This window comes from Corvus hawaiiensis, chromosome 10 (assembly GCF_020740725.1).
Source record: "Corvus hawaiiensis isolate bCorHaw1 chromosome 10, bCorHaw1.pri.cur, whole genome shotgun sequence".
Taxonomy (NCBI): Eukaryota; Metazoa; Chordata; class Aves; order Passeriformes; family Corvidae; genus Corvus; species Corvus hawaiiensis.
In genome coordinates, this window is record NC_063222.1 from 5,101,103 (window position 1) to 5,128,218 (window position 27,116).

The 27,116-nt window shown below is 59.0% G+C and overlaps 1 protein-coding gene across 2 annotated transcripts; it reads left to right on the plus strand.

Annotated features, from left to right (window-relative positions):
* Positions 1–25,334, plus strand: LOC125330896 (diacylglycerol kinase gamma-like). 2 transcript variants are annotated; one of them, XM_048314647.1, is made up of 25 exons: positions 1–116; positions 5,323–5,589; positions 7,703–7,779; positions 8,737–8,902; positions 9,616–9,855; positions 10,552–10,722; positions 11,043–11,092; positions 11,679–11,753; positions 11,848–11,967; positions 12,850–12,967; positions 13,252–13,340; positions 13,686–13,802; positions 13,915–14,013; positions 14,161–14,274; positions 14,362–14,435; positions 14,545–14,619; positions 14,708–14,793; positions 15,001–15,090; positions 15,422–15,582; positions 16,591–16,655; positions 17,565–17,655; positions 20,279–20,480; positions 21,624–21,744; positions 21,831–21,891; positions 22,488–25,334. In XM_048314647.1, the coding sequence occupies exons 2-25, from the start codon at positions 5,523–5,525 to the stop codon at positions 22,584–22,586; spliced, it is 2,628 nt and encodes an 875-aa protein (XP_048170604.1). In that variant the 5' UTR covers positions 1–116; positions 5,323–5,522; the 3' UTR covers positions 22,587–25,334. The 2 variants fall into 2 exon arrangements, with proteins under 2 accessions (XP_048170604.1, XP_048170605.1); XM_048314648.1 differs by lacking the exons at positions 1–116; positions 5,323–5,589 and having other exon boundaries at positions 7,703–7,763.
* Positions 25,335–27,116: the final 1,782 nt, after the last annotated feature.

A 27,116-nucleotide genomic window follows, 5' to 3' on the forward strand; every position in this document is an offset into this window, starting at 1 on the left:
GCCGCGGGAGCGCGGAGCCGCCGGGCTGCCCAGCGTTCCCCGGCATCGCCAGCCCCGGAGCCGCCGCCGGAGCGCCTCGGCCGGTCCCGCCGATGGCACCGCGCTGCCGCCGCCAAGTAAGGGGACAGCGGCGGGGGGACGCGGGGGGGCGGGGACGCCTGCGGGCTCACCCCTTTCGGTGGTGGGCAAACCCCCCGATCCACTCGGGACCCCCCACCCCACGCGGGACCGGCTCGGCAGCGCACGTCGATGCCCGTCTGCTGCCCTCGGAGCCCGCGACCCTCCCCCCGGGCCAGCGCTGACCCCCTTCCCGAGCGGTTTAGGGAGCTGAAGGAATGGGGCAGCGCTGGGGTTGGGGAACCGGGGTTCCCAGGCGTGTGGCTCCGCTCCTGGGAAAAGCTTACCGAAGGCTGGAGAAAGGAGAGGGCAGCATATACCCTTGTCCCCAGGGTGAGGAGGATGGCAGCCAGCCCCTAAAGCAGCCCAGGGGGCTACACCACCCTACACCACTTTCACTGGTGTCTCAGCATGTGTTGGTTCTCAGCCTGGCTATAGAACCAGCCGTCCCTTGGCTGGGCAGAAGAACAGCCCAATCCAGCTGTTCCTCTGTGTTGCCAGGCCGGAAAAGCTCGTTAGTGTCTTTCTTGTTAAGTAAAAATTGCCGGGGCCATTGGCTTTGGAAGCCAGGAGGACTGAGGAGGTGCTCGGTGTGGCTGGCCTGTGGAAGGAGGCTGGATGTGACTTGTTCTGCAGGTTGTGTTGGGGGATGAAAGGGAAGAACGTGGTTCAAAGCTACCAGGAAGCAGTGTTATCCCATGCAAGGTGGGGTTAACCCACGGGACCCGTGGCCACAGGGTTCCCGCAGGCAGAGAGAGCCAGGGCTTCCATCTGCCAGGTTTGGGGGTGTCCTGAAGTCCTGGCCTTATCCGTGCAAGGTGGTGGAGGTGGGATCCTGGTGAGGATCCCAGTCCTTAGGCTGCAGGGCCAGCATTTGCTTCCCTGTCTGGTGTGGGAAAGGGCTTTTCCATGAGACAAGATCTGGTTTGACTGGGACCTGCAGGGGTGATGGCAAGGGGAAGGGTCTTGCTCCGAAGGTATCCTAGCTCAGATCCAGTCTGCTCTGAACTCAGCCAGCAAAATTGTTCTCTAAAAATCCAACAACGGTTAAGTCAGGAAGTTGTTGGTGTCTCTGGGGTATGAGCTGAGCTGTCCTGACCCTGGCGGGTGGGCGAGTTCCAAGGAAGGCTGGGTCCCTGCTGTCACAAGGCTGAGCCAAGCCCTCCCAGCACCCAGTTGGGAGTTGGTACAGCCACAGCCCAACCTTGGGGCTGGAGGGCTGGCTACGGCCACCCACCTCTCCCTGTGTCACTGTGAGGGAGAACACGGATGCTCCGGGCACCCCTGCCAGCACCTTTTATCGCCCTGGTGCCACGAGGGTGCTCAGCACCCAAAGCAAAGCCTTCCTCTGTGTGGGTGGGTGGTCAGAGGGTTAGGGGGATGTGTAGACTGCAATAGGTTTGGAAAATGGAAAAAGCCGATCCTGAGTGTCCTCTTGGGCTGGCAAAATGCAGAAAAGCTCCTGTCACTGCAGAAAATAGTTTGATCGTGACTTGGTTGGGGTTTGTTTGCTGCAGTGGGACAGGAGGGATTTATACTCCACCCACCGCCTCAGGGGCCTCTCCCCATCCAACACAAAAATAGGCTGATCTTTCCAAAAGATGTGGGGGGAGACCTGGAAAATGCCATTCCTGCAGGGACCTGCCATGCTTCTGCCCCAGGAGATGTGGCACATGACTGTGGCTTCTGCAGGCCCGGGCAGGGATGCAGGGAAGAGCCCAGCATCGTGTGTCGTGCTCTATCCCTCTGCTGCCAGGGAGCCACGGCCTCTGCACGTGTGCCTGTGCTCAGCACGAGCGTTGCCTCCTCGTGCCACCTCCTGCAGCTCAAGGAGCCGATGTTTTTCCTTCCCAAAGGGCATCTGGAGCAGGAATCTACTGTGGGGCATGCGCTGCAGCCCCATCCACACACGCCTGTGAAGCTGATCAGAGGCTGGGGGCTCTGCCAGCACCTGGAAGCTGCCAACCCGTTGCCTCTGGTTCTGTGCCCCAGCATGGGCAGAATTAGGTCCCCATCAGCAGCTGTGGTCCTGTGGGGGGCCAGGTGGGTGACAATGGAACAAGCCCTCCCAATCCTATGGTGACCCCCAGAGCACTGTGCTGTGGGATGGAGGAGCTGGGTCCTCCATCCACAGCAGCCCTGGGCAGCCAGCGGCTGGGGGCTGGTGAAGAGGCTCCTGACAGGGATGTCTGGCTGGAAAAGCAGCTCCTCTGCCATCCCATCGCTGCTTCTGGGAGTCCCCCATCCCTGGATACTGAAGGGACATGGACACTCCTACCTGGACAGCCCTTTCTTAGGGATATTGACATGTTCTTCTGCCCGTGGCTTGGTCCTGCCGCATCTCCAGGCTCCACTTACCCTTGGGAACTGGCCCATGGCTACCTCCCGCCTGGCATTTCCCGTGTTGATGTGTTTCAAGCCCTACATGGCTGGGCCCTGGCTCCCATGGAGCTGCACCTCTGCTTGCACCCGTCCATGCTCCCAACAGCACCTCCTTCATCCCCGGAGCTGGCAGGATGTTCCATGCAGCTTCCCAAGAGCTCCAGCACCACTTATTCCCCCGGGAAGGTTTGGGAGGCTCTGAGATCCCCCCTCTCCATCCTCTCCAAGCCACTTTGGCTGGCCCGAGTCACACCACGCCGGTGCCCACACCGGTGCCCACGCCGGTGCCGGCGGAGCGGCCGAGCCCACGCACGCGGCCGGCGGGCACGGAGCGAGGAGGGGGAGAGGGGCCATGTCCCGGTGAGTGCCTTCAGGCAGGGTAATCCGGTGTTATTTGTAACACTAGTAGGGAGCTATTTTTAGCGAGAGGCAAATTTGATTTAATAGAACATAATTTGCAGCTGACAATTCAGAGGGCGGCCAAGCGAGGAGCAGCTGGATTCCTAAGGAGGCTTTTTCCTGCCCTTCCTGAAATCCAAGGCTGACGCGCCAGAAGTGGCATTTGTTATTCCAGCAACTGCTGGGGGAAAGCCCCTTGGGATGGCCCAATTAGCTCTGCTTTGCTTTCCTTCTGGTGCTTTGTGCTGCCCTGTCACCCCGCCCCGTCACCCACCATTAAAAGAAGCGAGGGATATTTTTGCTGCCCTCTGTTGTGGGAGGGCTCAGTGCCCCCAGACTCCTCCGGGGAGCTGGAGCCAGCCAGGTCCCCCACTTGGCCTTTTCTTCTAGTTAGTTCTGCACTCTCAGCCTCTCCTTGGATAAGTTTAGGATAAAAAAGAGGCTCTGGTCGAATCAAACAGCTTGTTTGCCAGGAAACATGAAGTCTTTGTGTGTGTTCCTAGGCATTTCTTACAGACTGAGTTCTTCTGGACCAGCCTCGGAGGTACTTTGGGGCAAACCCATCATCCAGGATAGGAGCAAACACCGTGTTCTTGCTTGTGCTTTCACCAAGATGAAGATCCCCACAAAACCAGTGTGGGAAGACGTTGGATAGTTCTTTCCCAGCCCTACCACTGTCACACCCAGCCTGTCCCCGGTTGGTGGCGTGGGGACAAAGAGCTGCCAGCATGAGCTGGGATAGTCACAGGCTGGAGGCGAGTTGCCGTGGGGCTGCAGGGCCCCAGTGAGGGTGGGAAGGTGAGATTTTCCCTGGATTGTATGTTATCCCGCCATGGGTGCCCCAGGGCAGAGCAGTGAGGGCACTGCTCCCTAATCCTGGGACAGCCATCGCTCCACCCCTGGGCAGGAACAGCATCTTGTGGGGTCCCCAAGCCCCAGAGCCCTCCAGGCAGCCTCAGAAGCAGCCGAGAAGTCCCAGGCCATGGAGGGGTGGAGCAAGAACCCAGTGACTTTGCCCTCCTGGGAGGAAAGGACTGAGCAGGACTAAGGGGAGTTGTGGCATTTAACTCCAGCAAGTGTGTAGCCAGGGTTTGGCGGGCTCCTCTCTCGGTGTGCAGTCACTCCTTGCAGCTGGAAAACCCCTCGGCAGCCATCTGGGTGTTTCCTCAGAGCTGTCACCATCCTCCCCACAGCCCCAAAGAGGGTTTGCTCCTTCCTCTGCCAACATCAGGCTTTGTCCCTGGGACCACACCTTGCCCTGGAGCACTTTCAGCAGCTGAAAATAAAGCCAAAATAGCATTTGTAAAGACATGTGGGGGAAGCCCTGAGTATGAGGGGTTAAGAGACTGCTCCTGGTGCACACCGTATGTGAATGTCCCTAGGGACTCTCTGTGGGGTTGGTGTGGCATGTGGGACCTGACTGCTCCCCAAAATTACCTGTTCACCTTAACCAAAGACCTTTTTCTGGGAATGGAAAGGTGCAGCCAGCTGGGGGATGTGGGTGCTCGCCAAGCATCATCCCAAGTCCTGTGACCTTTTCCAGCTCATCCTTGCTCAGCTTTCTCCAGTCCATCAGCTCAGGCTGGTGGAAACTGGGAGCCAACATTTAGCAGGGAAACAGCCCTAAAATGGAGATCAAACTCCTTGGAGAACAACCACCTCCTCCAAATGCTGCCCTTTGCCTGATTACCAATTCAGTTAAATGAAAAAAGCGAATAAATTTTGAAGCCTTTAAAAGGGTGGGCTGGAGAGGGCCCTTTGGTCAGGGTTTTTCTGTGGCACAGGTTTGGTCAGGGTTTTTCTGTGGCACAGGTTTTTCCCTTGTGTCCAGTTTTGACTGTAGATTTTCATTTACAGCGGTTCTCTGGAAGTAAGCACTGGCCTCAAAGGTGCAGGAGTAAGCTGGAAGTTTCTACTCTCTTGTATTCCCTGCCTCCAGTTTTTGCATCTTCTTTAAATAATCGTGCCCTTCCTTCTGCTCCCCCTTCTGCTGGGTTCCCCTGGAAAACGCTGGGGGTGACAACTCCCTTTCCCTGCCTGAGGCGTTTGCTTGACCTCTGTCAGCCACACCCTCTGGCCACTGAGAGCTGTGGCTATTGTGGGTGGCTCCATGGCAGAGGGGCTTCCCCACGGACACGGAGCCCTGAGAATGGTCACACAGCGAGGTGCCCCGTGCTCCTCCTTGTGCTCACCCCTGTTGCACTGCAGCCCACACACTCCTCTCCCTGTTCCCTGGAGTACGGATCCCCCACGTCTGCAGTGGGGCGTCCTTCCCAGCTGGGAAAACACCCTGGCACCCCATTTCCAAGCTCACCACCCCCTGCCCCACAGACCCCACTACGGAAGGTGACTGTCCCCACGGAGCCGTGGCAGCAGGACCCAGTCTCTGCCTTCCGCTGACCCCTCTCTTTCTGTCCCCTCCAGGGAGAAAGGTGCTGACCAGGTGCCCTGAAGCTCTGGGGCTGGCTCCTCACAGGCTCAGCGGGATGATGCCAGCAGTCCGAGAGCCCCCCGTGCCCCTCGCCGTGCCGATGTGACCGAGCCCTGTGTGGCACCTGTGGCACTGAGCCTGGCACGGCAGCACGGTGGCTGGTGGCCCCCGTCACAGGCCCTGCTGCCCAAAGATGAGCGATGGCATGTGGATCTCGCTCAGCCCCGCTGAGTTTGCCCAGCTCCAGCAGTACACGGACTGTGAGTACCCTGTTGATCTGTGCTGGACTGGTGTCCTACCTTTCCTTAGTGTCCCCCTGGAGAACCAGGTGGTTCCTTAGATTTTGGATGGGGAGTCTGGAAAAATCCCTGACCCCTAACACCGGCTGGTTGAGGTCCCCATGCCTGCCTGCCCGGAAGGATTGAGCTGAGCTTTGGGGGCCAGACACGTGAGCTGGGCTCAGTCCTTCTGAAGGCGGCCGGCTCCCACGTTCCTTAGCGAAGTGAAATGCCAACCAGGAAAGCAGACTGGCTTTTCCCAAACACACGGAGCTGCTCCATGGCTCGCTTTGGGCTGCCAACCCTCTGCAGTAATTTTCCTTAGTGCTTTTGCAGAGCAACACTCTGCTGCAGCTGCTGCTGAGAAGAGGAGATTTGCAGCAGCACCGAGGGGGTCCTGGGGCTGGGAGAAGCTGGAGAGAGAGCCTGGGCAAAGCCCAGGGGTCCGAAACCAGGTCCTTGAGGTCCTGCTTGCCAGAGAGCTGGAGTGTGGGTGTGCTTTTTCCAGCATTGATGGAGAAGCGGTGCAGCCCGCAGAGGTGCTGAGAGGGGCAGGGCAGGGTGGGCAGGAAAGCGCAGCCAGGACCACGGGATGAAGGGAGAAGGGGTGTAAAATCACAAGGGTGTTGCTTTGCAGAACTGGCATGACCCTGGAGTGAGCAGGCTGGGTGGGAGATGCCTGAGAGGCCCTGTGAGCTCTCTGAGGCTGTCCTTGGGGACATTGTACATCAAAAGGGTGAGGCTGGGGACAAGTTCCTCACCACCTCCTGCCCACCAGCCAGAGGCCTCAGGCAGGGCTGCAGGCAGCGGCGTGTGTGCAGTATCCCTCTCTGCATCTCATCCTGCCTCTGGAGGATGGTGAGCTTTGCTTTCCTGAATCCCAGACCATAAAGCACCATCTGTAAGGCTGGGCTCAGAACACTGATAGCATCTTTGTTTTGTTAATCAAAGTGTGGCCAGCATGGGTAGCTGCCTTCTCCCTGGGAGGATGGCTTGGCACTGGGCTGGGGAATGGGGCTTGGGGGTTCTCCAAGGAGGGCCAGGATCCCCCTCCTTGAGTGCCCCAGACATCCCACAGTTGTGGTCCTGTGGCAAATTTTCTCCCCAGCAGAGGGCTGGGGGGATCAGAGCCAGCACAGCCCCCACTTGCAGAGGATTTCACAGTAATTAACAAGGCTGGTGTGTCCAAGAACCTTTTAAATGCCCGTGCCCAGAGACATGTGTGAAGGTGAGGGCTGAATGTTCTCTCACCTTGATCTTTCTCTTTCCACTTTTCCCTTTTTTCCTCTATTTTGAAAGGATGAATGTCCCTCCAGACACGCCAGCCCTAGGAACACTCAGCCAGGGAAAGTCTTCAGTACTTGTGTGGAAGTTTGCATGGACCAATCCAATGATAGGGCAAGAAGGAGTGGCCACAAGCTGCACCAGGGGAGGTTTAGGTTGGATATTCAGGAAAACTTCTTCCCCAGAAGGGTAGTCAAGCACTGAAACAGGCTGTCCAGGGCAGTGGTGAAGTCACCATCCCTGGAGGGATGCAGGTCATGCAGATGTGGGACACTTCTATCTTAGTGGTGAACACAGTTGTGCTGGTTAATGGCTGGACTTGATGATCTTGAGGGCTTTTCCAACCTAAATGATTCCATGATTCTATGAATACAGTTCTATTTCTCCCTCCTGGCACCTCCTGGAGATGCCAATGGGCAGCCCGAGGCAGCCTCTGGGATGTCTGGGCCTGCCAAGGGGTGCCAGCAGCCACCTGCATGGGGGCAGGGACACCCAGGGGTGTGCTTAGCACAGCAGAGCAGCTGGGACTGGAGCGTGGTCCACGCCTTCCTTGCTTTGCTCTGGCTCTGTGTTTATTTTCATACTGGCAGGAGGAAGCTCTCTATGTATGTAAAGCTCCCAGGCCAGCTTTCCATATCTGCCCTGCCCTCTGAAGGCGGAAGGGGAAGCAGGGCATGGGTGGCCTCTTCCAGGCACAAAAGGATCCAGAAACTGCATATCCAGCAGATAAACCCCTCTGCACCACCCTGCTGGTGGATGACAAAGGCGGCCCAGTGGGGCCATACTCAGCACGGTGCCTTTGTCTCCCCAGACTCCACCAAGAAGCTCAAGGATGTTCTGGAGGAGTTCAATGGGGATGGCGTCCTCTCGAGGTACAACCCCGAACAGGTATGGCCCTGTGCCCGCCAGTGTCCCCCCTGTGCTGCTGGCAGCTCCCAGCCCCCCACAAGCTCCCCCAGCCCAGCTCTCCCAGCTGGAAGCAGCCAGGAGAAGGCAGGGCTGGGTGGCTGGCCCCCATCTCTCCCCATGGTTTTGCTCCCAGGACCTGATTCCCATCAAGGCCATCCCGGGGCCATCCCACCCCATCCCGCTGAGAGCTTTTTGGGGCATTGCCTTGCCAGGCAGAATCCGGGAGGGATTTACTGTCCCCCTAAAAGCAAATGACTTGGCCAGCATGGGGATGGGATAGCTCTGTGCCCTCTCACTCTCCTCCAAAGAAGGCTGGGATTATTTTTTCCAAGCGGTGCTTTCCGAGAGACCTATTAGTGTGCCAGCAGGACAGAGCCTTGCGTGGAGGCTGTAATCACTAGAATCAAGGCAAAATGAGAAAAATCAGTGGGCTGAACATGGCAAGGAGGGGCATAAAGCTACCCTGCTATTCCAGGGCACCACAGGACCCTCACTCCAGCTGGGGCCACAAAAGCCATTGGAAAACATCGTCCTCATGCAATGGCAGTGCCCAGCGGGGAAGGAGGAGGCACAGAGTCCTCAGGAGGAGGATGGTCCCCATGGGGCTGAGGCTGGGCTGGGAGGTCCCACTGCTCTGCACTGCTCTGCCCTGTCCTGCCACTCCCCCAGCTCCTGCCCTGGCTGCTGTCCCTGCTCCCAGCTCGCCTGCCTCAGCCACGCTGGCACTGGGCATTTCTGGCCCTGCTGCCTCTGGGTCCCTTTAGGTTACCTCGAGCCACTGGGATTTGGGAAGCCAGCGGTTTTGGGGAGGGCTCTGCAGCTGCTGTGCCCAGTGAGGGGGGCCCAGGGCATGAAGCCCCACACCCACTGGCAGCTCTACACCCTCATGGTGGCCTGGGGCACCTCCATCCTCCTCCTCCTCTGCCCACTCCCCAGCCCATCGACTACGAGGGCTTCTGCCTCTTCATGAAGACCTACCTGGAGGCAGACGTGCCCGAGGAGCTCTGCCAGCACCTCTTCACTTCCTTCAAGCGGAAGATCTGCCAGGCCTCCCCCGAGACCCAGCACCAGAGCCCCGCTGTGTCGCAGCCCAGCACCCTCGGTGAGCCAGCCCTGTCCCCAGCTGGGCACCAGCGTGGCACGGTGGGCCCGCTCCCACCCTGCCCGCGGGAATGAAGGTTGGGGGGTGGCACCTGCGGTGGGTGGCATCGGGGCCAGCTCACAACCCAGCTCTGCCCCATCTGTCTCCCAGGGCCCTGTGCTGCTCCAGGGAGGGATTTCTCTAGGATGCAAGGGCACGTGCCCTTTCCTCTGCACGGTCAGAGCCCGAGTCACTCCGTGTCAGCATCTCCATGCAGAGCAGTGCCCTGTGCCTCTGTCACGGGTACTGGTGCAAGCAGCCACCCTGCACTTGGCAGCCCGTGTGGGCAAGGCACCTAACTCTGCCTCCCTCAGCCCTTCCCGGGTGGATTCATGGCTCGTGGAGACATCTGCTGAAAGGACTACAAATTGCAAAAGGAAAGGGAGGACCTCCCCCAGCTCTGACTGGTGATGGAGGAGCACATCCTTGCTGTCCTGAGCACTGTGGTGTCCATCACCCAGGGATGGCAGCACTGCTGGGAGCTCCTGGGCCAGGCAGGAGGGTGAGGGGCCGCCTGTGGTGCCCATCAGAGAGCCCTGGGGCTAGGATGCCGGGGCAGAGAGGCACGGGGCTAGCAGAGAGGACCCAGGGCGAGCACCCAGCAGCAATTCCTGGAGCAAGGGGCATAGACACCCTGGTGTCATCCTGCCCTTGGGCATGTGTCTGCTTTGCAGGGATCAATGGGAAAACACTTCGAAGTACTCTGGGACGACATGCTCCCGAGCCCAAGAGCTGCCACAGCAGCACAGCTGAGCCGCAGCCAGCATCCCTCACCCTGGCATCGATCCCCAATGCCTCCCCCAGCTGGTCCAGATCATCCTCCCAGAAATCCACCACTGGCACCACTTCTGCTCACAACTCCTCGGGCTCTTCCAAGATCTCCTCCGTGTCTCTGCTCAGCCCTCAGTCACCAGGTGAGCTTGGCTGGGGCTCCACAGAGAGACACGGGCAGTGACAAGCCTTCCTCATTTTCTGGTCAATTCCCCAGCATGGTGACCTTCCAAACTCACTGGGTTCCTGGCATCCTGACACCTTTGCTTGGCAGACTTGAGCGACCGATCCCATCCCACAGAGCCCCCACCAGTCACTGTCTTAATTACCTGGCAGCATTTTGCAGGGAGGGGGAAATGGGGCGGTGAGTCACGGCTGGCCCTTGCCCCAGCCCCTGCCAGCCCCCGAGGAAGGGCCCTCTGCCAGGAGCATCCCTCTGCCGAGGGCTGCTATTGGCACGGGCATCAGTGAGCGTGGGCTGTCCTGGCACCCTGGCAAGCTGCCTTGCTGCCCACTGAGCTGCTCACTCCTTCTGGGTGGGTGCTTGTTCCCAGCAGGACACGTTTCCATGGGCTCCAACTGTTCATCCTGCCCATAGCTGCAGTGATGGAGGTGTGGGAGTCTGCACCCCAGGGACTGAGTGGCACTGCCCAGCCCTGCGCCTGTGATGGCACCAGTCCCAAGTGCCCTTTTTGTGCCCATTCCTGTGTCCCATCTGTGTCCCCGTGGTGTCACTCAGTCCCACGCTGGATGGGTCCCTGTCCCAGAGTTCCCATGTCCCACCTGGTGACAACTGGTCCCGTGTCATCCCTGTGCCTGGCCTCTCTCCCTGCCCACAGGCACGAGGACAGTGGAGAAGAGGTTACCCTTCAGCCTGCGGAAAAACCCCAGCTCCCAGAAAGCCACCCCGCCTCCTCCTCCCACCCCCTTGGCCCAGGTGGTCCACCTGAAGGACATTGTCTGCTACCTGTCCCTGCTGGAGAGGGGACGAGCAGAAGACAAGCTGGAGTGTAAGTGGGACCCTGGGCTGGTGCTGTGCAGAGGGGGGAGCAGTGGCTCAGGGGTTTGCCCGAGGGCGAGTGCAGGGCTGGATGCTCCCGTCCACTTGGGAAAACCACTCAGCTTCCCCTTCTGCTCCTGCCTGTGTCACCCACGTCTGGCCAAGGGGCTTCGATACCCCACAGCCCTGGGGTCACATCTCTCCCTGGCTGAGGCAGCACAGTGCTGCTCCCACCCTGAGGCTCCAGCAGCCTGGAATAGGGTGCCTGGGGCACCCCAGGTTGCCCCTGGGCTGGGCTCTAATTATCAGCAGCTTCTCTCCTCCTTCCAGTTATGTTTCGCCTCTATGATACTGATGGAAACGGCCTTCTGGACAGCTCGGTGAGCCTTCCCTCGGGAGAGAAAGCAGGGGCTGCTCGGGGGGCTGGAAACATGCAGAACACTGTTGGGGTGCCCACCACCCTGCTGAGGTGCTCCAAAATGGGCAGAGATATGGGAAGGGAGGAGGAAAGCAGCAGCTGGACTGCAGAGCTGGGGATCACATGCCAGCTCTGCTGCATCCAGCAGGAGCTAGAAAAAATCCACCCACCAAGAACTGTAGCTCTGCATCAGGTCATGGTATTTCAGGGAAGAAAAAAATCACGCACAGCTCCTTCTCCTATGATGTTTTCTCTTTGTTCTTTGGGTATCGTCCTTGAAGGCTGTTGCAAATAAAATCTGGTTTATCAGAATAGTTTTTCCCAAGGAAAACCCCTTACAGATTTTCTTGCAGGTTTTCAGGGCAGAAGGCCCTGAAAAAAGAAGGAGCACCCATTGAGGGCTGGGGTGTTGCTGCCCCCCCTGTGTGGGTGGGGACTGGGGTAGCCTGGGGCTATGGGAATGTAGACCTTGGGGGCTTGGGGCTGGACACTCTGCTCATGCCTGGAGCTATCCCTAACATCGGGCACTGCTGTCTCTCTGTGCTCAGGAGCTGGATCGTATCATCAACCAGATGGTGCACGTGGCCGAGTACCTGGAGTGGGACTCCACCGAGCTGAAGCCTGTGAGTGCCTGGAGGCAGCTGGGGCAGCTGCAGGGACTCTCAGCCAGAGCCCTGGGTGGCATCACCGTGTCACCACATTTTCTCCTTCCTCCAGATCTTGAAGGCTATGATGGAGGAGATCGACTACAACCACGACGGGACCGTGACGCTGGAGGAGTGGATCCGGGGTGGCATGACCACCATCCCCTTGCTGGTCCTCCTGGGGATGGAGACGGTGAGTGTCCCTGTGGACACCTGCTTTGGCTGCTCCAGCCCACCCCCAGCAACAGACCGCGCGCTCACACGGCACCACACAGCCCCACGCTGGCTCCCAGCCCCTGCTGACACCCCCACCCTGCCCCCTTCACCCCCCAAAGCTTTCCAAGCTCACTTTTGAGCTGCAGCCACTGCCAGCTGCTGTGCCCAAGCAGGCTGGGCTTGCTCCTTGCTGTCGCAGTGCACTCCAGTTCCATGAACATTTAATCAAAACCTGAAATGAGTACCTAAAAATGGCACCTCCTCTTGTAGAGTGAGGTTTGAAGAGCAAAGGTGGGGTTGTTGGGATTCCCCCTTGTTTCTCTGTCTTGTTTTTCCATCCTTTTGGCCTTCATTTCTTTCAAGTGCATCCCTGGCCGTCAGGTAATAGTTTGCAGGGAAAGATGGTTTTGCTCATGGTACCCATGGTTCCCCTGGAGAGGTGGGGGGGAGGACAGGCTTTCTGGCAGAAAAATTCAAGAAAGCAGGGAATTTTAACTGGCTCTTGCAAGGCACTCATGCCTGGCCCCAGATGTAAGAGGTTTGTACTTTTGTCACCCCGTGGTGGTGGTGGCAGCTTGGCCCCAAATGTGAAGTCACCTTCCTGTCAGCCACCAAGATCCTCCCTGTGGCTGGGCTGTGCCAAGGGTCCGTGGGAGCTGGACGTGGCAGGGAGATGCTCTGGGGAACACCAAGAGAGAAGGGGAGTAGGGGGAGCCCATGATCCTGCTGGGAGCAAACTCCCAGAAACACCATGGGGTTTTTAGGGGATGAAAAGTTGATCAAAATGATGGGCTGAGGGGGCTGGGGCTCTTGGCAGCAGGGGAGTGACCCCCTCACCCTCCACTCTCCTGCCCTGCAGAACGTGAAGGATGATGGGCAGCATGCCTGGAGGCTGAAGCACTTCAAGAAACCTGCCTACTGCAACTTCTGCCGCACCATGCTGCTGGGGGTCCGCAAGCAGGGCCTCTGCTGCTCCTGTGAGTCCTGGATCCTTGCCAGAGTGTTGCACTCCCAGGCTGGTGGCTGCTGCCACATCCAGTGGTGCCCTGGGGAGGGAGGACTGGTCCCTGTTAGTGCTGAGCCCCATGGGTGCTGCAGGCTGAGCGGGGAGGGGGCAGCTCCCTGCTGCTGACCACCTTCTTGGTGGCACTTGGGTTAGTGGTGCCCTGGTAGTGTTGGGGTAACAGTTGGACTCGAGGGTTTTACAGGGCTTTTCAAACCTAAATGATTCTGTGGCTCTGTGATTTTTCTCTCTCACCAGTCTGCAAGTACACAGTCCACGAGAGGTGTGTGTCCAAAGACATTGCTTCCTGCATCAGCACCTACGTTAAATCCAAGAGAAACACAAGTGTAAGTAGGCAGCTGGTGCATTTCTGAGCCAGCGGCCGTCCTGGCCCCTTGGTCTCCTGCTCTGCTTCCCCATGGCTTCTTCCCCTGGCTTTTGCCCCTCACATCCTGGGCAGCAGCTCACGGGCATTCCCAGCATCCAAAGCCTTGCAGGATGCACCCCATCCCCAGGCCCCAGGCACCCACATGACCTCCAGCCCCAAGGTTTGCCATGGCTCCACATGGGGGCTGGATTGGATCAGCAGCATCCCTTCAGGACAAGCTTCCAAAGCCCTGGTGGCGCCCTCAGCAGGAGGGAGATGCCGGGGGTCAGCGGGTGCCGTGCCGCAGTGTCCCCATGCCTTGCAGGTGATGCAGCACACCTGGATCGAGGGCAATTCGCCCGTCAAGTGCGACAGATGTCACAAGAGCATCAAGTGCTACCAGGGCATCACTGGCCTGCACTGCGTCTGGTGCCAGGTCACGGTGAGTACCCAGGGCTGGGGCACAGCCACGGTGCCTGCAGGGCCAGCTCTGGGCTGCTGACCAGGAGAGGGCAGGTGTCCTCTGCTCACCATCCCTTCCTGCCCTCCTCCAGCTCCACAACAAGTGTGCCTCCCATGTGAAGCCAGAGTGTGATGGGGGCCCGCTGCGGGACCACATCTTGCTCCCGTCCTACATCTGCCCAGTTGTTCTGGTAAGTGCCCCCCTTGTCCTGGTAAGTGCCCCCCTCCTCGCTGCCAGTGACAGGGGCCCAGCAGGGCATTGCCAGGCCCGCCTGCCTCCCCTGGCTGCTGGCACTCCCTCTCGGGCACTGTGGGCATCCATGCTCGGTTCCCCAAAGGACAGGCAGTCCCACTGCCGACGCTCGGAGAGCGACTCCCCCGCCAGCACCAGCCCCGAGGACACCCAGGGCTTCAAGTTCAACTCCACCACAGTGGATGGGCAAGGGCTCCAGGTAGGTTCCTGCACCGGGCTGCAGGTGAGCTCTGCCACTGAACTCGACAGCAGGCAGGAATTCACAGCGGCGTTTTCTGCCCTCCAGATCAGCCCTCAGCCCGGGACACACCCGCTCCTAGTGTTTGTGAACCCCAAGAGTGGAGGAAGGCAAGGCGAGCGGTAGGTGGGGTCCTGCCTGGGAATAGCTTCCCCCCGGGGTTGGGGGCTGCTGGTGCCTAGGGCATCACTCCCAGTGTGGGATCACCTTCATGGCATTCCCTGTTCCCAGGGTCCTTCGGAAGTTTCACTACCTGCTCAACCCACGCCAAGTGTACAACCTGGACCGCGGCGGGCCCACGCCAGGGTATGGAGTTGCTGCAGGTGATCCTCTGCCCCCTCCCGCCGGGCGCTGCTCTCCCACGTCACCCCTTGTTTCTCCTGGCTTTCTCCAGGCTGAACTTCTTTCGGGACACTCCAGATTTCCGTGTGCTGGCCTGTGGAGGGGACGGCACAGTGGGTTGGATCCTGGACTGCATAGGTGAGCAAGGGACAGCCGTGTTCCTGCAGAGCATCATCCACCTGCATCCTTGGTGATCAGCCACAGATTCCCGATATTCCCCCAGTGAAAGTGGGGTGGTGGTCCTGCCAGCAGCATCATTCCAGGCTGCTGGTGGAGGAGGGACATGGAGAGGAGCAGGGAATGAGCCTTGTCAGCCCCAAACTTCTCTTCTCCCTTGAACTGCAGATAAGGCAAACCTGGTGAAGCACCCACCGGTGGCCGTCCTGCCCCTGGGAACGGGCAATGACCTCGCACGGTGCCTGCGCTGGGGAGGAGGTGAGGACGGGCAAGCATTGCCCGGGGGTGGCCGGTCCTTGGGAACCCTTCCTTGTGGCCATCCCAGGGGAGGGAGGGCTCCTGGGATGCAGTTCAGACCTGTATGGAAGCCTGGTGCCTCTAACTCCTTCCAAAAAGAGCAGCTGCTGCTTTCTGAACCCCCCGCAGCCGGATCCTGCTCAACCTTTTCCATTTGGAGAGCCCTGCCATTAGCCAAAATCTCTGCCACTGCTGCAAGAACGTGCCGCAGCAGCTGCCCTCAAGTGCTTGGCACCTGGCTATGACATGGCTGTGCTCCCCTTCATCCTCCTTCATCCTCCTTCCTTTCCAGGCTATGAAGGAGGCAACCTAATGAAGGTCCTGAAAGACATAGAGCACAGCACAGAGGTGATGCTGGACCGCTGGCAGATAGACATCATTCCGAGTGACAGGGAGGCCAACGGAGATCCCGTCCCATCCACCATCATCAACAACTACTTCTCCATTGGGGTGGTGAGTCCCATGGGGCAGGAGTTGGTTTCTCCCTTCCCATCCCTCCTTGCTCACACTCCCAACCTCCTTCCGTCTCTTGGCCTTGTTTTTCTGGTTTTATTTTCATTTGTAAAGGCAGCACCAAGTTACATAAGCAGGCATAGGATCTCTGTCTTCCCAGCAGGAATGTTGGAAGACTGAATGTGAAAGGAGCTTAAACAGGATTCAGGGAAGTTTGGGGTCCCAGAGACAAGGACGCCCCACCTGCCAAGACAGCACCCATCAGCAAAGCCCTGCTTTGGTGTTGGGACCCACGTTTCCCCGTGTTTTCCTGACCTGGAGAGGTTAGGGAGCCTGGGGGACGATGACAGCCCTGTGCCACAGGGGTTTCCCCCAGTGCTGGGGGTCAGTCCTGAGAGCAGGAAGGTTTTGGGGACAGCCCTTCTCTTCCCAGGGGCTTGCAGCATTTTTGTCTGTGACAGGGGTGCCACCACAGCATGGGTCACTCACCTGCAGCACTGCAGGATGCTTCTGGGGTACATCAGCTCCTGCTGATGCCAGGGGGTGTCACTGCAGGTGGCATTTGGTGACAGCTTCTGAGCTGGGCTTAAGCACCCCCACTGTGCACAAGGAGAGGTTGTGATGAGTTTCAGGAGAGCTGCCATCCTGCAAGGGGAGCTGTCAGGGTGCAGGGTCTTGGGGTGTCCGCAGAGCCCCACTGCTCCACTGGGTGCCTTTCCTCCCCTCTGATCATCCCCTCCATGCAGAGCCCCTGTGATGAGGGAAGGAGGCCGAGTGCACTAATTATGTCTCCCCTAACAAGCTTTGGGAAGAGCCTGGCTGAGGGTCCCTCCAGCACCTTGGCCCATCAATGCCATCATCAATGACACCGTGTCATTGTGCCACCGGGACCAGTGGCGAGCATGAGGAGCTGAGCACCCACATCCCAGCACGTGCCCAGGGGGCACAAGAAGGGGGTTCTGCTTCTCTGCTGTGCCACTGATGTCTCTGTGCTCCCACTCTCCACAGGACGCCTCCATCGCCCACCGCTTCCACATCATGCGAGAAAAGCACCCTGAGAAATTCAACAGCAGGTAAGGGCTTCCCGAGGGCCCCCCTGAGAGCCGGCTGTGGGGGGACACCCTGCCTCTGCCATGCACCCTGCCAAGAGGATTTGGTGTTTGGCCAACCTTAGGGGACAGGCAGGGCACGTACCAGGCGTGGTGGGGGTCCAGGGCCAGGTATGGTGGAGGTTTGGGATGCTTCTTCAGGTGTGGCAGGCTGCTCAAACTTGGCCACACACCCGGTTATGTTCATTCATGCTTTATAATTAGTATGGAATTCCAGGACGAGCAGGAGCAGGCCAGGCAGGGAGGGCAGGGCAGGCAGCAGGTCACGGCTCGTTCCCACTGTGCTCAGGGTGCATGGAAATGTGGTGATGGCAGCAGGAGCTGTGGCTTGTGACCCCCATCCCCAGGTTTAGAAATACCCGCTAGAAAAACCCCGAGTGGACCAAAGTGTCCAGCCCTGCCCTCAAGTTCAGCTCCTCTCGGCTCACAGCCTCTCACAGCTTACAGCTCCCCCTCACAGCCTGGCACAGCAGCTGATGCAGGGAATGAGCCATGGTCAGGGGCTGCTTAGGGAGGTGCTGGGAGGCTGCTGAGGTGCGAGACATCCCCTCCGTAGGTGTCCTGTTTCTTGACAGCACATCCCATGCCAAGGGAGCACCCAGCACCCCCATTCTCCCCCTCTGCTGGGTGTCAGATCCAGGTCTGCTCCAGCCACCCCCTGACAGCCCCCCCCAACCCCCAGGCACACCCCCATCCCACCACACAGCTCCCTAGGGCCACGATGCCGGTGGTCCCTCTCCACAATGGCTTGTGTCATCCATGGCTCATGTCCCCAGCACAGCAGCTCCAGACAGTCTCTGGCAGCCCATCCTGCTGCTGACTGGTGCAAGGTGCTGCTTCCAAGAGGGATACTGACATGTCTCTGTGCCCCAGGATGAAGAACAAGCTGTGGTACTTCGAATTCGGGACATCAGAGACCTTTGCAGCCACCTGCAAGAAGCTCCACGACTATGTTGAGGTTGAGGTGGGTTTCCTGTGATGATCCTTGGCTCCCATCATGGCACAAAGGCTTTTTGGAGCCACTGCCCATGGATCCCTCAGGCAAGGCCTTTAGCTGTCTGGGGAGAGGGTGCCACCATGGCTTTGACCCCTCACTATGGCAGGAGGACATGGTGGCTGGCAGGACCTCCTATCCCACCACACAGAGCTTGCTACAAAGCCAGCCAGCTGTGGGCAGAAGAATAATCCTGTATTCCCCACTTCCAGCTGTACTGGAGAGCATGCCTGGAATATTCTCTCTGTAAATTCCGCGCTGCTCCCAGCCCTCATTGGCTGACATGGAAACAGCCTTTAATTAGAGCCGGGGGGAGGGCCCGTGGTTGCTAAGAGCGCTGTCACTTCTCCGCGCTGGCGCTGGGGATTTGGGCTGTAAACTTCCGTCTCTCCCTATCTCTGGATAATCCACCCTTTTATAACTTAGGCTGGAGGGTGAGGGGAGAAAACAGCACTTGCTGCAAGAGGTGGTGGGAGTCAGAGCAGCTGGTGGGTGCAGGGGTGCTGGCGGTGGGCAGCGAGCAGAGAGCTGGCCCTGCAGACGTGTGGCCATGGGCAGAGGGATTTTGATGCCCATTTCCATACGGGGAGTTTCTTCCCTTCCCAAAGCCTGAGGTGGGTAGCTGCACCCTTGGGAACTTGTGGGAAGGGGCAGGACCAGCATCACAACCATCTCACCCCCTTCCCCATCCAAGCAGCAGTGTCCTGGGGTGGACAAAGTCCGTGTCTGTGGAGTTGAATGCTGCTGGAGATGGGCACGAGGTGCCCCCCCATTCCTTCTCGGGGTGCTCCCCACCAGCTGAGCCCTCTGGCAGGAAAGTGTTAATCCCACAGTATTTGAAGTTGAAAGCAGCCGCCTGTCCTCCCTCCAGCTCCCAGGCAACTGTCAGCCTTGCAGAGAAATAGCAGTTTTGTTTTGGAAATTGGCACTCGTTCCCCCTACAACTCCTGGAAATGAATTTGCTTTTTCCCCCAGCTGCAAATTTCTCCTTCCAGCCTCGATGCCAGCACGCCGTCAGCTGCCCCTGCTCAAAGGGCCCATTGTAGCTCGCTGGCACGAGCTGGGGAGGACTCTGCAGGGAGAATCGCTCCTGCCCGCGGCTGTGGGCAGGCGTGGGCGGCTGTGGGCAGGAACAGGCTCCTGCAGCATCCCAGCATCCTGCACTCTTGGCAGCCAACTCTCTCCCATCCCACCACGGCTGGGCTGGCACCCGCTGCCTCACTGGCAGGTGGGAAAGGTGCCTGTGGTTGGGGATGATGCTCGAGGTGTGTTGTCCATCCCGCCAGGAATCGGAGCTCGGTACCCACTGCTCAGAGCATTACGGTCTTTTCTCTTCCTGCAAATCACAGTATCATTAAGATGTACTGAGAACGAAAGGATTAACATCCTTTCCAAGCCTTGGAGAGACAGCTCGTCCCTCCCAAACCAGAAGATTCCTGCTTTTTGCTTTCAATGTGAGGCTAAAAATAAGATCCCACAGCACCAGGGGAAGCAGAAAGGATCTGACACACCAAGGGGTTCGCTTGTGTGAGCGCCCAGCCCCACACACATGGGCTTGGTGTCCTCAGCACTGGCCAAGTGGGTGGTAAAAATGAGCTCTAGACCTTTGTTCAAGGAAAACTACCAGAAAGGGGCTTCTTAGCCCATTTCATTCCTCTCAGCACAAGAAGTGAGGGCAGAGATGCCTTTGCATCACCAGAACGCAAGGAAAAAGCTGTGCTGGGATTTGCTGAAGCACAGAGTGGCAGGTAGAGAGCAGATGCCTCAAGGAAAGTAGGAATGCTTGATAAAAATTCCAGTTGGATGGAAAAGTGGCTGCTTCCACCAGAGGTATCTAGGAAGGGGATCCATGTCAGGGTAGCGTGAGAATATTTGAAGTTAAGAAAAGCATTTCCAAGGCTGTTGCTTTCAATCCTGTGGGAAAGCTGCAGGCAATGGATATTTTAACTTTTACAGGGAGTTTTCAGCTGAGGCAGTCCTGCTGCACGACAGCGAAGCCTGGGATGCCAGTTCTGTGTGCTCTCCTGTGGTTTGCTCTCCAAAACCTGACATTTTTCCCTCTGACACCTTCCCCTAATTTCCTTCCAGCCTTATTTCTAGTTTCCAAATGGCACTTGAAGACAAACTGGTTTGAGCTACTTTTTGGGCAGCCAAACTTTCCAGTCCTTTGGAGTCAGTTTGGATAAGGAGAGGGGGGAAAGCAGGTGCTGGAGCTCCTTGGGTGGAAGTCGCTTTAGGGTCAAGGTGGTGTTGCCTCCTATTTTGGGTCACAGCACCGAGTTTAGCCAAGGTTTTATGTGGTCCCCCAGAAATTCGCTTTTTTTGAACCTGCTGTTTTGGACCTGTAGTAAAACTCCTACGGAAACAGAGGGGAGAGCAGCACAAGGAGTTGACAATCACTCTAGAAAGGCAAAGTGGGAGGGTATTTGTACCTCCAGCCCCAGCCACTCTGGGTTTGCCCATGCCCCCAGAGACCATCCGGGGACATGCTGTGCTCAGGGACCCGCGCTTCCATGGCAGGGAGAGGAGGCTGGGCTCCATGTCGTGGGCACAGCTGCCCCGACCCTCCTGATGCCACCCATGTACCCCGCAGTGCGATGGGACCCTGCTAGACCTGAGCAACACGTCCCTGGAGGGCATTGCCGTCCTCAACATCCCCAGCATGTACGGGGGCTCCAACCTGTGGGGCGAGACCAAGAAGCAGCGTGGTTACAACCGGCTGGGCAAGAAGGCGCCAGAGAAGCTGCCTGGCACAGTGGTCACCGACGCCAAGGAGCTGAAGTTCTGCGTGCAGGGTGAGTGGTGGGGTTAGCACAGGGGCACTGGGCACCCACTGTCTCTGGAGCAACAGCACTGGAGGAGTTGTTGTCAGCTCGGTGTCTTTTGGGGTGCCATGGTGACCCCATAATAAGGAGGAGGAGCTGGAACCCAACTGCAGAGCTGGCACCAAGGGCTTTTGTAAGCGTCTTGCCAGGCTCCACCACAGCGCTGCCAGCCTGGATGTAGGGTTTGGGAGCAGCACAGTGCCCACGCTGAGCCCAGCTGGCACCTTGCACCTGCTACTGAGGCCACCGGAGCTGTCGCTGCGGGCAGGGAGAGTGCTGGCAGCGTTCCCCAGTGGGGAGTAGTGGGGTAGAAAGCAGCCAGCAAAACAGGCAAGGTGCCTGGGTTTTCCACCCACCACCTCCCACAGCCTGGGGCTGGGCTGGGAATCAGCCCCCCTGTGATGTGGCTGCCAGAACAGTGGTGTCACATCCCAGACTGTCACTGTCTGTCCCTTGCTTCGTGAGCCAGGGGCGACAGGCTGCAGGGAGCGGGGCAGAGCGCAAGCCGGTCCCAAAGGGACTGCAGGGGACATCCCCACTCCTGGGTGGGCGCGAGGGCATGGGAGGCTCAGAGGACTTCTCAGGGGTAAGAGGGGGTGTGTGTGAAAGAGGACTCTGAAGCAGAGAGCTGCACCAGTGTCGGGTGTCCTTGCTGGCAGCCCAGCAGAGCAGGATGAGCTGTGAAAAGAGGCGATACCCTGGGATTTGAGCAGATTGCTCACAGCGAGGATTCTGCCTTGTGTGCTGGCTTCTGGGGAGCTGCAGCACCCCAGGGCACCCAGGGAAGAGGCGTCACCATTTCATATGCTGCAAACAAACAGTCAAAGGGCTGGTGGGGATCTGGGCTGGCGCCCTGCAGCCATGCAGGCCCAGGTGCTGTTTCAGACCAGGAGTACTTTTGCTCCAAAGATTTTGGATAGCAGCATTACCCAGCGCTGGAAACACCCAGCTTGGTGGTCTCGGGACAACAGAGGACATCTGGCTAAATCCCCACTGTGCCACCAGCCGCGCTGTGCTTCAGGACAGCCAGCAGCCCTGGAGGTTTCGAGTGAGGGCAGAAGGCGGGGGATCCCTGGGGATGGGGAGAGCAGCTCAGATCCCTCTCTCTTGCAGACCTCAGCGACCATCTCCTGGAGGTGGTGGGGCTGGAAGGCGCCATGGAAATGGGGCAGATCTACACGGGGCTGAAGAGTGCAGGGAAGAGACTGGCCCAGTGTTCCTCCGTCATCATCAGGTATTTGTCACCTTCACAGCTGAGCGCCCGACCGGCAGTGAAACCTGACACCTGTGTCACCCCCGTCTCTCCTTTGTGCTTCGCAGGACGTCCAAGCTGCTGCCCATGCAGGTGGATGGGGAGCCCTGGATGCAGCCGTCCTGCACCGTGAGTCCCCAGGAAGGGGGCAGGAAGCCGGGCTGGGCAGAAGGGGCTGGCAGGATGGTGGGATGGGGCAGGAGGGGCTGGCAGGATGTCGGGTTGGGGCAGGAGGGGCCGGCAGGATGGTGGGATGGGGCAGGAGGGGCTGGCAGGATGTCGGGTTGGGGCAGGAGGGGCTGGCAGGATGTCGGGATGGGGCAGGAGGGGCCGGCAGCACAGCAGGATGGGACAGCCTTGGCTCCTGGAAGCAAAGCCCCTGGATGTGGAGGGAGGCTCTTTCGCTTGCCGGTGGGCGGCTGCCGAGCCCGGCCAGCTGTGACTGCGCCGTGGCAGCCCCGGACTCGGGACACGCCCGTTTCTCGGTGGATGGGCGCTGCAGCGTTCCTCCCTGCGGGAGCTGCAGTGGGGTCCCCTACTGGGATGCACAGAGGAGAAATCCTCTTCCCATCCCACCACTACCTGGACATGATTCCAGAGCTCTTCACCCCGGTGCTGAGCTGCTCCCAGCTCCACGGGGTGACTCCTGAGGGTCCTGGGGCCGGAGGGTGCCTGGGAGGGCTCAGGGCCCTCTTACTGAGCTGGGTTTTTCTACTTCTTGTTAGGTCAAGATCACACATAAAAGCCAGGTGCCCATGCTGCTGGGGCCCCCCCAGAAGAGCAGCTTCTTTTTCCTGAAGAGGAGAAGCCGAACTCGGGATTAGAGCAGCATCCAAGGGTCCACAGCCTGGAGGCACTCAGCGTCCCAGCCACCTGCCTGATGCAGGGGTCCCCAAATCCCCATTCTGCGGTGGGGACAGAAACTCCCCCTCCAAGCCCAGCGGGGATTATTTCTCCTGGGAAGGCCTTGTAGGCTCCTTCCTGATCACCACGAGCATCCTGTCAAGCTGGGATGGAAGAAGGGGGAGAAGGCAGGCTGGCATGTAGGGAGCACATTTGCTGGAGCAGCACTAGGACTGGGATTTTTTTTTCCCCTTTATTTAAATACCCTCCAGCCAAGCTGCCAGTGAATGTGCTCCAGAGGCAGCGCCAAGCTCCACTTATTTATTTATCATCCTCCTGAAGACCACTCGGTGTCTCGCTGCACCGGCTTTCTGTCCCCCAGTCCTTGCAATGGGAGGAATTATTTATTTCCTTAGCCTAGAGAAGCCATCTGGGCCGCTCACCTCTGTGCTGTGGGGTTTGAGAGAGATGCAAAGAACCATTTCTGCCAGCCCGGTGAGCCACAAGGTGTGGAACAGGCTGGGGACAGACAGTGCACAGGGACAAGCGTGGGGTGGATGGCAGAAGACTGTGTTTTTACAGGGAAATGGCAAAAAAAGGGATTTTGGGGGGAGCTGCCCCAGTTCTGGGCTTTGTGTTCATATTTATGTATTTATTTAGCAAACTTTGGGGGGAGTCTGGAGATCAGCTTTTTAGGAGCGTGGATTGGACACAGACACCTCCCTCCTGTGCTGGCTGTCCTCCATGGCACCTCCTTCCACATGGACTTTCCTCTCTCCTAAAGCCTGCCAGCCTGCGCCAGGGGCTGGAGACCCTGGGGACAGACATCCAGAAGCTCTTCTCTGCTTGAGAGTGTCCCCACCACCTTTGACACATCTCCCGACGTGCTCCGCCAGGCTGGTGCTGTCCCTGTGAGACAGGCGCTGCCTCTGATGCTCCCGGGCTGCAGGGAGTGGGGCACAATGATTGCACCTCGGTTTCTCTATGGCCAGGTCTCCCCACAACCCACTCCAAATCCAAGAAGCCTCTCAGGTGCTGCTGCCTGCATGGCTGCCGGGGCCCACTGGGATGCTCAGGCAGGTTTTGGTGGCATCGCCCATGGATGGACAGATCAGGGCATGCAGCTTCTCTCCAGGATCCACAGGGACCAGAAGACAGATATCTGTGTGTGGTGGTCTGAATGTACTCCCCAGGAGCCAGGAGTTGGCAAGACTTGCCCATGGAAAGGGCTGCTGGTTGCTTCTGCAGTCACCCACTGCCTCCAGCAGGATACAACCACATCCTGAATTACCCCTGCTCCCAGGCAGCTCCCTTAGGGCTGGTGGAGGCTCCTGTGCTGCTGGGAGCAAGCTGGGAGCGGTGTGTGCCCCATGGATGTCACTGCAGGCAGGAAAACTTTTGCTTGTCCCCACCATGTCCCTGCCACAGGGCTGGGACAAGTCACCCTGTCCTCCCCAGTTTCCCAGTGCCTCCTGATGCTGCAGGTCTCCATGCAAGAGCATTCCCCTGGCAGAGGGTGCTGCCATCACTGTGTTTCAGAGTGAGCTGCAAGGGACCTGTTTGTGACCTGTGTACACAGGCACGCGTCACCCGCAGTGCACCAACCCACCCTCCTCCTCCTCCTCCTCCTTGTCCCCCGAGGCGGCTGTTTATGAGTAGCCAGGTGAAAGCAGATGGAGCGAGGCCAAACAAACCCCAGGTCCCACAAACCAGCTGCCTCCGTTTGCCCAGTCCGTTGCCAAGGGCAGGAGTGCCTCACAGCCCCGCATTTGGGGAGGGTGAAAAAACCACCTCCGCCATCTCCAGAGCTTTGCCAGTGGGAGGGTGACAGGTTTGTTCCGTGGGATGGCAGCACACAAGGTCAACAGGTTTGGTTCCATTTCCCTGCCCACTCACCCTCAGCCCAGGGTTTTATCCCAGAGCCTGCATGGAGCCAGCAGTGGTTTCCCTGCTCTTTGCCCCCTGTCACAGTTTGCTGGGCTCTGGGCAAAGAGCATCACTGGGGTCTCTGCTGCGGTTTGCTGTCGGTGGTGGCGGAGCCGGAGGAAGCAGGAGGGCATTGTGCCTGTGCCTGCACCCCTGGGTCTGGCAGCACCAGGGCTGAGGAGCTGAAATCCAGGGCTGAACACTCAGCCACGTCCTGCGGGGCACAGGGAGCCCAGGGCCACCGCTCTGGGCCAGTGGGACGGTGATACACCAGCACCACTCTGCTCCAATCCAGATGTCCCCTCCGATGGCCAGGAAGATGAGCCCTGGCACCTGGCCCAGGGGACCCAGCTCCAATCTGCTCTCACACTGCCAAAGGCATGGTTCCCTGGGCCTGCCAGCTCCCAACCTCCTTAGTCTGATGGTGCAAAGGTTCCAAGGCCGGGAGGGACCCACAGAGGCCGGGACTTCAGCTGAGCTGTCCCCAGCTCCAGGGACGAATACGCCGTGCAGCTGAGGGGCACTCGAGGCTGTAATCCCCCCCATTCCCCAGTGTCTCCCAGTTCCCAAGTGCGTGGGATGGAACCAAACCCCCAAACAAGCCCCTAGGCGCTGGTGCTGCACTGGGGGACCCCTGAGAGCTGGGGAACGCCACTCCCACGGGAGCCCCAGCCCACTCCTCCCTGTGTGTGTGTAGCCGTGGTTGCCTGCATGGAGTGGTGTCCGTAGCGTAGCGCGTGTTGCCGTGTACACCTGGGCTGCCGTGGGTTTGCCTCCAATAAAGATGGTAATGAACTCCTCAACTCCTGCGGTGCACGGGGGTGATTCCTGGCCAGGTGTGGCGTCCCCACCTCTGGGAACTAAAAGAGATGGTGCCCAATCCCGGGTGCCGGGGCTGAAGGGGTGCTGGCAGCAGCAGCAGCAGCGCGATGGAGCGGTGCTCGGTGGGAGCTGCATCCGGCTAAATTTGGAGCTTGCGAATTTTTTTTTTTTTCCTCAGTGGGGTCTAAATTTAGCAGGCACCGGTCACCATCCCCCCTCCCAACCCTGGTTCTCCAGGGGTTTCTGCTCTTCCTGTGACCTCCCACCCGCCTGTCCTAGAGCTGCACTCGGCCTCATCACCTCTCCCTGTCCCAGGGGTGCTGAGCAGCCCGCAGACGGTGCGGATCTGCAGCTGATGTGGGGTGCCCACTGTGCCCCCCAGCTCTGCAGTGACCCAGCTCAGCCCCTCTGCCCGCTGTGCTCCCCGGCCCGGGTTTTGCCACCCGCCTGCCCATGTGTCATCTGCTAATTTTACCTGCAGTGATTTAATCCTGGTTGCCTTTGTGCAGAGGGGAAGTGAGAGCACGAGTGCCTGCAGAGCCCCCCGGGAGCGGCCCCCAGCAGCAAGGACACCCCGTGCCCTGTGTGCTTCCTCCCCTGGCACGCGGTGTATCCCAGCAGCCCCCCCATCATTCTGCCCGGGACACGAAGGCAGATGAGCTACCTGCCGTGACCACCATCAGCCCTGGGGGCTGGAGGTGGCCCTGGAGGGCTTTGGGAGCTCATTAGTAACCCAGCATCGACAGAGGAGTTCCTGCCAGCAGCCCAGAGACACGCTGGGCAGCTCTCCCAGGACATTGACAAGCCCACGACCTGAGGATTTCAAGCTGGCCAGGACATCTCTGTACCGACAGGCTTCCTAGCCCCTGGGCAGCTTCCCAGGATCCAAGCAGAAGGTTCCTCTCCTTCCTAAGCTGAGATGTGCAACATGTAACCAAACACCTTGGTTTTGCCTTCTCCAGCAATAACTTCCTAGTCTCCCTCCACAACAATGTGAGGCCTCCGCACAGCCCATTTATCTTGTGCAAAGTGCTGCGTCCTCCCTGAGCAGCCACCGACAGGGCCCCATGGCAGGTCTCACCACCTCGTTACAGGTAGGGAAACGAAGGCACTTAGCAGGGAAATGCTGCAGTGGGGGGCCTGGCAGGCACCCAGTAGCACCACTCTGTCCTAAATTCGTTCCCAAACCTCTGGGACATTTGGTGTCCTTCAAGGCTGGGTGTCCAAGGGTGTGCTTGGAGGGGTCCGTGGCAGGGGCAGCCCCAAAGCTGCCCTTGCAGGTGGGAACTAATTTTCCCATGTCCCTTTTTAAAGGCAACCCTGGCTCCAGGGTGCCTGCAGGGGCAAGGCTGCCCAAATCAGTACTCAGGCATGGGTTAGCCCTGGCCTCGCAGGGGGTGCCGTGTGACGCTGCCTTCCTCGTGCGAACCACCTCCCAAGAAAGCAGAGGGGACCCCACGGCCTGCGAGGCCCAAGGTCCACCCCATCTACACGGCTCGCTGTGTGGCAGGTCCTTGGGCACGTTGTGCACGGACACGGTCCTTCCTCGCCACCCTGGACCCGGACCAACCCGAGGGTTGTCCCACCAGCTCTCCTACCCTCAAGGCCGCCCGTTAAGTCCCATCCCCGCTCTTGCAGAGGGCCGCGGCCCCTTTAAATCCTGCGCTGCCCCAGCCCCACCCGTCAGTCTTTTCCCCCTTCTATTTTTTTATGAATGAAAAACGTTCCGGGCGGAGCCATGCAAATCGCGGCGCGCCCATTGG

Coding starts and splice junctions, on each gene's coding strand:
- LOC125330896 (XM_048314647.1), top strand. CDS start 5,523: ATGAGCGATGGCATGTGGATCTCGCTCAGCCCCGCTGAGTTTGCCCAG. Junction 14,436..14,544: donor GGAGGAAGGCAAGGCGAGCG/GTAGGTGGGGTC, acceptor CCCTGTTCCCAG/GGTCCTTCGGAAGTTTCACT. Junction 15,583..16,590: donor ACTACTTCTCCATTGGGGTG/GTGAGTCCCATG, acceptor CACTCTCCACAG/GACGCCTCCATCGCCCACCG.